At 43.6% G+C, this 10,869-nt stretch overlaps 1 protein-coding gene across 1 annotated transcript; it reads right to left on the bottom strand.

Moving 5' to 3' along the window:
* Positions 1-9,153: 9,153 nt before the first annotated feature.
* On the bottom strand, positions 9,154-10,143 carry LOC139232805 (probable G-protein coupled receptor 139). Its single transcript, XM_070863298.1, has one exon. It carries the CDS (start codon positions 10,141-10,143, stop codon positions 9,154-9,156), a length of 990 nt encoding a protein of 329 aa, XP_070719399.1.
* Positions 10,144-10,869: the final 726 nt, after the last annotated feature.

Genomic DNA, 10,869 nt, shown 5'->3' with positions numbered 1-10,869 from the left:
CCACTTCCGACCAATTTTTTGCGGCCGGACCTCATCATTGGGTGGATCCTTGAAGAGTTCTCTTTAATGAGTGTGCATCGGCATCCTCCCTCCCCCGCCCCCGTGGCAGTTTGTGTTTGTATGAGGGTTATCAACTGATACAGTGGTTGATCCATCCCAGAGCGCTTGGATTCGGTATCTATGCCTTGCACCATGGTCCGGTTCCTGTCTGGGTCTGCTGCAGTCTTTTGCTAGGTGGTCTACCTTTTTACAATTAAAACACTGCCCCTTAAAGATCCCTGCACCATTGACACTGGTTAATTGGCGGTGAGTGGTGACTTCACCTTTAACTGGTCGTTTACCACTTCCTAGGCTATTTGAGTGCTGGTCTCTATATCTGTCCACTGATTGGTGGACCTCATGCTTCTGTCCAGGTTCGAGTGGAGTTGGGTCAGGAACATCGATTTAAATTGTTCCTGATTCTTTCCTACTGTAGCATTTGCGGGTGATTGGTTCTGGGTACGTTTATAGATATCGTACATGTGATTACTGAAAGCTCTAGGGGTCTCTTCTGGGTGCTGTTTTAGTCTGATAAAGCAGAGCAACTAAGTTTACATTTTGAATCGTTAAATGGTTTAGGATCTCAGTCATGACTTCATCGGCTGCTGTGCCAGGCTTCAGGACTGCGTCTGGCAGATTATCTTTTAGGGAAATGGATTAGGCCAAGAGAAGGACTTGTGTTAAGTCTCTCTCTTCTAACTCGGGCTGAATTCTGCTGAAATTTGCCCAGCTCTTGTTCACCCCTAATGGGTTGTCCCCATCATTAATGGGCCCCAACTCGTGCCTACCCGCCATAGCGTCAGCAGCAGATATGGGCTGTGAGTCGTATGGTTACCATGGACAATACGTGGTGAATAAGAGGTTACTAATCCTATGGTTGGTGCATGTGTCTCGAAGGTATCCCATCCTTCACCACCATCCTGGGGATTATACTGACTGCCTTTCTCTTCCCAATATGTCTCCCCTTGTCCCCTTCTGTTGTCTCTGTTATCTCTCCCCGTGTTACTGCAGATACCAGGGCCTGCTGCTCCCCAACCTAACATTGTAGCCCTGATGTTTCTAATTGGCAGCAGGTGTGGTCTGCCTCCCCATGTGGCTTCTTAATTACTTCCCGTATTGACCCCTAGCATGTTCTACCTCTTGCCGGAGCCCCAATTTTTCCAATTTATATTTTTTGTATCTCTAATTTGTTTTCATTCGCTTCAGCGTCGGCTGCTGTGGCATTTAAATTTGAAAGTCTTTATGCTGTAGTAATGAAGCTGCCTGTTCAGCCCCTCTTTCTAATTGCCTAATACTGTGGTTTAATCAATCAATTCCTTGCCTCAAATGTTGTATTTCTCCCTCCTTTAATTGCCTAAGTTGAAGGATTTCTTCTTTTTGCTCTTTTATATTTTGAATCTCTTTTTCGTTTAGTGGAACCTCTTTTACCTGCGATTCTTTTAAATCTTGTAACTTTTTTGTGCTTTGGTATTTTAAATATTGTATCTCTTTCCTTAAATTTTGATGCTCTTTTGCATCTTGCCTCATTCATTTCTCATCTCTCCGAGTGCAGTCATGTGCGCAAATGCCAAGAGACGATTTACGCATTTTAGCCTTAGCTCTCCTTGATTTATTTTTTCCTGGATAAATGCCATGAGCTCCCCAAAGGACGCATGTTGGCCCTTAGAGATGTGCGCTCCCTATGCCTTTAACCTTTGTATGTCCTTCATAGATACCGTATCGTATACTTTTTCCTCATTGACTGCCTGTATGTATATCTTTTGATGGCTTTCTGTACATGACTGATCCCTTCATCCTGTGTCTTTTGAATGTAACTACTGTTGCGTTCCCACTTAAATAGTTTCAACTATTGCGAAGACTGCTCCGTAAGATACAACTTCTCCTGATCCATTTAAAAGTTTATAGGTTACACTTCGCAATACAGATTAGAATCGCAACACCCGAGACTTCCAATTGTTGAAAAGAATGATCAAAAGCTGTCTCGCCAGATCCCGGACGAGCCCCCAATTTTGTAAGATTTCTAAATTTCTGCCATTAAATTGACAGCAAAACTGATTATTTTAAAACAATGTGGAATAGTTTATTAAACATACACACATGCATATCAACAGAGAAACAACAGTCCTCAGCTATCCTACGGACCCACTTAGTAACAACAGATACAATGATGTTACAATAAAAAAGGTATAAAAAGGAGTACTTTACGTCCCTCTGGCAAAGCACATGGCCTGCTCCTTTTTCTGTAGAGGAAGGTTTCTGCTTTGCCATGTGCTAAAGAGATGAGAGAGAGCCATCTTTGGCTTGAGTTTTTATAACTCTTCAGGCCATAGTTTCTTAAAAAGCCTCAGGATTGGATCTTGGTTCCAGGGCCGTTCATGATTGGCATCTCCTCAGACATGTGTCTGTCTGGAGGGCCGGTGTCATTCCGTGATTTGGTTAAAGGCTTTCGAATGAATATCTTGTCTAGTTTGCTGAGTTTCAAAGCTGACATGAACTTGGGCTCTGCCCAGCCACGAGACATGACCTTGGGGAGTTATCCATTTTGTTTCTTCAAACTTGTCTTTACATATAGTCGACACTTTTAACGTTTATATACATAACGTTTATCATTACTAAACACTTTTATTCTTACACCCTTTAAGCGAAGGAGAGGGGCCATGAAGTGCATCAGCCCTATGTGGAGCATCACCATAGCACTTGCCTCACTGTCCCAGTATCGCCCCAGGAACCACCTCCAAAAGAAGTGGAGCAAATGAGATTGTGCTGCACTTTCTTTGAAGGCCGGCAAGCCCAGTTCAGTGGCGGTGCTGGACTTCTGTGCCAGGGGAAGGAAGTCCCGGCCTTAGCTGGTTACTGCCCCTGAAGGGCAATTTACACCCCAAACATTCCCTGCACATTAGCACAGCGACACAAACATTGCACAGCCGACCCTCCAGTAGCCACAGGCCAGCCCTCTCCTGTTATGGAGAACCTGATTTTTGAGCAGCGGTTAAAGCTATTGGTCTCAACATTAACAGGACTCAGATAACATCGTGTTCCCATTCCACTGTCATAATAACCTCCAGGCGTATGTGTGTGTGTGTGCGTGGCGGGGAGTGGGGGGTGGGGGGAACAGGGACAAATCACTAGCTCATCTGGGAGATAAAAAGGCTGACTCATTCAGAAATTGGGCCTCCCTTTGTAAAATCAATGGAACAGGTGCTGTGTGGATTTATCGTGTGGTTCCGGTGAATGGAGCTATCTTTATGCAATCAGCATTGGTTCTGGAATATAAGCAGCATAAGTGGCATTTATTTCACTTTATTCATTCTGTTATTGGTTCTTTTTAGCTCTTGACCCTGATCTAAGGGCAAAGGCAAATGTCTCGCACTCCACCTCCCTGTCTCCGTTCTTCCTTGATTCCCCCTCCCAACCACGAATGCTCGCAGCTTTTAAGGCAATTATTTTTCTCCTGCTCCTCGTGAAAGGGATCTGTTGTAATGAAATGTTCCTGATCCAGTCACCGTCTGAGACTTGTTACTGAGAGGAATATCTCCCTCCTTTGCGTGGGGCACTGTTCAGCCTTGTGATGAGAGTCTGTGAGACGCAAACCCCAGCCCAACGAGTGCAAAGTCTCAGTCACTCTCTGTCTCCCTTCTTGTAGCTTTCTCTCTCACATTGCTTCAAAGCTCCCGTGGACTTGAAGCAACCTTTTATTAAAAGTCCTCCGAATTACAAAATGGTGTCCACACCGCTTGGTTAATGTCAGGTGAGTGCAGCTTTTTTTGAGTGTCTTTTTGGGCGTGCAATCATTTGTGGGGTATATGGGCGAAATGCAGAAAGGAACGCTGGGTCGACATTCTGGGCGGAATTTGGGCGTTAGTTTCCATTATGAACATTCTGGGTGGTGCACGACTTATGATGTCAAAATTTAAAAACAATCTGGGCTGGCGTTTCAGCTAATTCTTGGCGTTAACTGTATGCTGAAAGTTATGATGGCCATAAATTGGTGATAATTGGGCGTTAATTTGCATTTGTAATCAAATATGGGCATGAAACTCAATAGCAGTTAAATGAGCGGTAATTGGATGGTAGCTCGGCGATCTTTCTGTTTATCTCTTTGTATCTCTACCTCTCTCCATATTTTCCTATCTTGATCACCATCTCTGTTGTGTATTTCCTTCAATTCTTTATTTCCCTTGGGTTCTGTCATAGTAACACTCCGGACCTGTGTGTGTGTGACAGGGACAGGAGAAGAAAGCAGCACATCCGGGAGGAGGAAAGGCAGACCCAGCGAGTGCTAGAATAAGAAGGGAACATTTCCAATTCGGAAATGTAGGAAGTATGCGACAATGCCAGACTTGTTTTAGACACTGAATCTGTGTTTTGTTTTAGCTGGTGTATCTGTTGTATTTTTCACATACTTTCTGATGTTTCTTTAAGCTTCTTGTTATTCTCGCTCCATCTCTATCCCTCCCATCCTCTCTCTGTCACTCCCTGCTAATCTCTACATCTCTCTCTGTGTTACTCCCTCCATCGCTATCTCTGCCTGTCTCCGTTACTTGCTCTCCATCTCTATATTGCCATACGTGTAATTCAGGCCCTTCCCCATTTCACCCTTCACTCTTTGTTACTATCACACCATCTCTCTCTTTCTCTCTCAGTCACTCTCTTTACCTATTATATCTCCATCTCTAACCCGCTCTCTGCGACTCTCTCTCCATTTCTATATTTGCATCTTTCTGTGAATCATCCATCTATATAGCTCTCTGCCTTTCTATTTCTTCCTCATAGGTTTCTTACTATCTCAACATAGATTTTCGTCCTTCTCTCTATTACTCTCCATTTCAATTCACTTTCATTGTTATTTTCCATCTCTTTCTTCTCACTATTATTTACTTCTCAATTCCTATCTCTATTCTTATTTATTTCTCTGTTGCTCACATTCTAGCTCTCCATCTATCAGTCTCTTTGCTTATCTCGAACTTTACCTCTGTTTCCCTCTGCCTCTATCTCTCTGGCCCTTTATTACTCCTTGAGAGTTGCTCTCTGTGTGGGGGAGAGGGGAAGAGGCGGATCTGCCTATGGCTCTGGGTGAGGGAGAGGGGGCGTTGTGCCAGGGAGAGGGGGCGTTGTGTGGGGGAGAGGGGGAGCTGTGTGGGGAGAGGGGGAGTTGCGGATCTGTGTATGGGATAGCGGCATGTACAATGGGTGGTCCAGGTCAAGGAGAAACGGACGGGGCCTTGTGGCAGGAGAGCTGGGTCCTGGTGTGGGAGTGGGGCAAGTACGAGTGGAGGAAATAAGACGAGGAATGGGAGGGGTGGAGATGGGAGATGGTACTAAAAGGGGAGAATGGAGCTTATGTGAGGGAAGGGAGTTGGGCGGGTCCATATGGGGAACGTTGTGCCTATTTTCCTCTCGCTCGTCCCCGTGCCTCTCTTAGTCCTTTTCTCCCGAACCATTCCTCCCACCTTTTCTTTTACATCTATATTTCTCTCTCTCTCTCTCTCACTCTCTATCCGAGTTTCTGCTTCTCTCTATGTCCCTGTATCTCTATCACACACACACTCCCTTTCCCTATCTGTGTCTTTCTGTCTGCCTCTTCTCTCTCTTTCTCTGCCCCAATCTCTCTCTCTATCCTTATCACTCTTTAAATGTCGCTTTCTCTATTTCCATGCCTCTGACATGTGACTCCCTCTTCACTTGTCTCTTCCTCTCTCATATTCAGATCTATCTAACTCTCCGTCTCTTTTGTGTTCTCTCTCTTTGTCCCAGTCTTTTTTCTGTCTATCGCTTCCCCAGTTTATTTTGCTATCTCTCTCCATCTCTCAATTTGTCTCTCTCACTCCCTCTCTCTCAATCTCTCTGTGTCCCCATCTCTCTCGCTCTTCCTTTCTTGTTCTCCCTTTCTTTCGGTCACTTTCTCTCTATGCGTGTCTCTCACTCATTCTTATTATCTCAATGGTCACATTTATCTTTCTCGCTCTGGCACTCTCACTCTCTCTGTTTCTTTCTCTCTCTCTGTCCTCTGCCACAACCTCTCTTGCTCTGTACCTCGCTCTTAATATCCATGTTTTTCTCTCTCTCTATTCCTGTCTCTCAGTCTTTCAATCTCTCTCTTTCTGTCAATGGCAACTGCGGATGGGCATAAATGTATTCCCCATTCCCATTGTGTTACTTAAATTGAATTTAATGAGTTCCTCCAGTTGATTTATTAATAGTTTCCATTTTAGTAATAGTATTCCCTCTTCTGTGAAACCAGATGCAAACTATGTGTTTATTGATTCTGCCATTATTCTGTTTTTTTTCGAGGAGTGTATGTGTCTGTCCTCAATGGGTCCATATCTCCCTTCGCCACTCTGTTACTCTTAATACAGATTTAAATTTTTGTACTGTTTGCCTTTATATTCATTGGAAGATTACTTTTTGTGATTCCTTTTTGCAGCTCTTAATATTTTATTTGTGTTCCTTTGTTGCTCTCTGTATTTCTGCCAGGCCGCTGAAGTACCACTTTTATGTCCTTTTAGGATGATAGGAACAGGAGTAAGACATTCAGCATCGCGAGCATTTTGAAACTTTAACTTAAATTATGGCTGATCTGTATCCTAACCCCACCTAGCCGCCGTGGTTCCACATCGCTTAAATACTCTTACAGAAGAAAGGATATCAATCTCAGTTTTGATATTTCTAATTGCGCTGTGTTAACCTTTTAGGGTTGAGAGTGCCACATCGCCACTACCCTCTCGTTAGATTCAATTTTCCTCCCTCAGCGATCAAAAATAAAAATGAATACCCAAAATCATCATTTGTATTTTATTTTTGTGCAATTGAGTTTTTCAAGAGGAAACAAACAGCAATAGAACCAATTCTGAACAATTCAAATTTGAGCCACATTCTAAGTTACTTGGGGAAATATTTTGGCCCATTGAACGAAATTGCAAAGCCCTTGACCATACACTGTAGTTACAGAATGTCCTTCAATCTAGCGCTGGGCAGGCACATTTCCACCTGATCACTCTTCTCGAGCTCTGTTAAAAGTTTGAACTTTGTAGATGGAAACCTGGAAATAACATGTATTGTTTTGTCAAATCTGTAAAGAGAGAGAGAACAGGGGCGAAATACAATATGTACACAAAATAATACGGTGACAATTATAGCATGTTTCAACTTTTAAAATATCGTGTTTTCGATGAGCTCTAGCCAGGGAAACAATTGCTGATGGCTAATCAGTAAATTCGTGTTAAAAAGTGACAGATTCCTTTGTGAGTGACAATGCCTCTGATGCTGCTCATTAAAGGAGAGATTGTGCTCACACATCCAACATTTGAGAGGGACTAATATGGATTTCTCACTGCCCATTCATAAGGACCTTCATCAATTTTGATGCATCACCCATCTACCTGAGAAGAAACATGTATGAGCCATAGAACATGTGCATTGCCCTATGTCATTGCAAACCATTGACGAGCTAGCTGAGCGGGCAGTGAAATAAATCCGGAGCATCACGCCTGTTGCCCGTGAACAACAATGGATTTTCTGTGCATTGCGCTTGTATGTTTCTTCCACAAAACAATATGTTTAAGGTGCACCACCAGTAGGGTGTCGCGTGTGAAATTGTGCGACTATTGCAATATCTCCAATAGTCAAATATTGTATAGGCCGTTAGTATACAGTGTTATTTTGCTCAAACATCGTTCCACCTCCCCTCAACACTAGCTTCAATGTTCCCACATTTAACCTTGTGTTTCTCTCTAAAATCCTTAATCAATATGTAGCAACCAGTCTCACAACTATCCAATGATATCACTTCAGTCTGGTTCCCGCCGTGAGGGCTGCACCCAGGCCTATGGTGTCAACGTCATCAACAATATGGTCTTTAACCGTGACCTCTAGTTCTCATTGACCACTCTGTGAGATTCTACCTGAAGGCTCACTCCATCATTCTCCAATACCCTTGGTCTATGAACAAATGCAATCACCACATATTCAACTTGAGATTCTTCCCCATTCTGCACGGGCACCATCAGGACTCCTGATTTTTCCCCATTGACACTTTGCCCCTGTTCAGCATCACGCATTGATATGGGACTAGTGACAAGATGGAGGCTCAAATCAGCCAGATCCACAGTGGCTCACTGTTTATGGTGAGCAAGATAGAGAGACAGCATCAGGGTGAGATAGATTGAGATATGTCTGACGAAATTATAAAATAACATAAGAACATGGAACATAAGACATAGTAGCTGGAGAAGGCCACTTGGCCCTTTGTGCCTGCTCCTGTGATGCAGAAAAACTAGCAGAGGGAGATAGAGAGCAGAGTTATTGAGTACAGTGATGCAGTGAGAGACACCAGCAGAAGGAGATAGAAAGCAGAATTACCGAGTACAGTGATGCAGAGAGAGACACCAGCAGAGGGAGATAGAGAGCAGAGTCACTGAGTACAGTGAGGCAGAGAAACCAGCAGAGGGAAATAGAGAGTAGAGTGATGCAGAGCGAGACATCAGTAGAGGGAGATAGAGAGTAGAGTTACTGAGTACAGTGAAACAGAGAGTGACACCAGCAGAGGGAGAGAGTGTGGAGTTACTGAGTACAGTGATGCAGAGAAACCAGCAGAGGGAAATTAAAAAAAGGTGTGACGGAGAACATTCTGTGCTATTTTATCTTTTGGCATTCTCGGGCCCAGTATTTAATGGTGGCTTATCGAATATCGCTTTTGTGTAAAGATAAAATGATCCCCACTGACGTAAGTGAAAAACAAAATTGGGAAAAGTGTAACACGGGATCCGGTGTCACTGTCGCTTGGATTGAATACCGGCCAAGTTTATCTTCTCCGGCACTGCTTTAGATTTTAGGCTTGATGCCCGTGTGTAAAACTGGTGTTGTTGATCCGCCACCCTTATTGAACTTGTCCAATTATGACTCTCATTGATTAAAAACAAAATAGAACTTCTGCCATTTTGATAATGGGTAGTGGATGCACAATACCAGTGTTATGTGTGACCAATAAGTTATTATCTATCCCGAAGAATGAAAATACATGAATTTTCATGATGCCTGTGTTCTTCAATTGCTCATTCCCTTTCGCAAATGTCCATGATCATTGTGATATGAAGTAGAAATGCGATGTTGGGGAAGTCAGTCCTGCCACTTGCATAATTCAACTGATTTATGAAATAGTGTAAAGGGATATTTGAGCACATTGATCATCTCCTCCCTGAACTTACTCTGGGTCACTGTGTAAATGGCCGTGTTTGTGCAGGAACTCAGGAGCTGAAGCATAATTCCCGCGTGTTCAAACTTTTGAAAAGGGCTAAACAACAACCTGTGACGAAAAGCGCTTGTAATTCGATATAAGAAGAAATATACAACGGTTGACATCCAGAGCAGAATGAAACTGCCGGATAGAGCAAATAGTAAAACAATGGACCTTCTGCGGTTCCTCATCTCGGGGTCCTGGTCTTTCTTACCATTGCTGCCATCCCGGAGGCTCCTTCGGGCCCGACTGGCCACTAAAATGAGTCTGACGGTGAGAGCGTTCAAAAGTAAAATCACACAGAAGGGAAGCAATGGGGTTAACAGCTGTTCAAACCAAGAAAAAGCTCTCCATGTGGGTGCAATATAAAACTGTACTTTTGCACGGCAACCCCGCGGTATGTTATTAGCTGTAATATAAGGAGTATACACGAAAGGCCAGGGAATGTTCTTTAAACAGAACAGCGCACTAACGGTCACTATAACCACAGCCGCGGTTCTCTCGGTGCAATATTTGGTTTTCAGCTTCTGACAACAAATGGCTACAAACCGATCAAAGGTAAAAGCGACCGTTAACCAAACAGAACTGTCTATGGCAGTCCGAGCCAGGAAGTGAATGAATCTGCACACGGGAGTGTAGTACAGGAAAGTGTTCCACCAATACAGGTCAGTGATCCAACATAATATCACATCACAGACAATCACCATCAGATCCGCTGTCGCCATGGCCACCAGGTAGCGAGTGATGCATTTGGAGAGGCCGCACTTTCCCCGGTTCAGGATCACAATCGCCACCAAGTTCACTGTGTGTACAGGAACAAAAACAATCACATCTTTAAACGGAGTCAAGAGTGCAGCATCAACTGGCTTCATGTAGATGCGATATTGAATAATTCTCCTCGCCCTGTGCTCCCCTCTCCTTTGGATTGTGACACGATATCAGAGGTCAAAGATGCTTCGTCCGTCACAAGATTCTTTATCTGTGAGATTTCACGTTGAGTTTCCACAGGCACTTCGAATCTAGGGTGCTCCATAAAATAAGCCAACGCTGAGGATATGATAAACCAGGAGAAATCGCAGCACCAAGAACAAATGGTAGGAGGGGGAGGATAATAGGCACAAGGAGAGAAGAGAACAAATGATAAAATGAAACACGACAGAAGAAAACACCAAGAAGTAAAGGGACAGGAGAGAAGACAACAACAATGATAAAAAGAGCAGGATTGTAGAGAGCACCAAATATGGAAGGAACAGGAGAGGCCACACCAAGGATTACAGGAGCAGGATGAAAGATAACATCAAGGATAAAACGAACAGCAGGGACAATGACACCAAGAATAAGTGGAGGAGGAGAGAAGAGAACATCAAGGTTAAAAGAGAGTAGGCAGAGCCGACAAGTTCAACTTGCATGTAGTGAGTAGAAAGCAGCAAATTGTGGTTAAAATTAAACAGTAAAAAAGTTGGCTCCCGTTACCATTTAGTTTTACCAATCAGCCAAGTTTCCTAACTGAGTGAATGACAAAGGCTTGAAGAACTATCTACTATATTTACCAGGCACAGTGTGTAAATCACAACACAATATGTTAAATGGCGCGGCAG

This window comes from Pristiophorus japonicus, chromosome 20, assembly GCF_044704955.1.
Source record: "Pristiophorus japonicus isolate sPriJap1 chromosome 20, sPriJap1.hap1, whole genome shotgun sequence".
NCBI classification, from domain to species: Eukaryota; Metazoa; Chordata; class Chondrichthyes; family Pristiophoridae; genus Pristiophorus; species Pristiophorus japonicus.
This window is presented reverse-complemented; position numbering and strand designations above follow the sequence as displayed.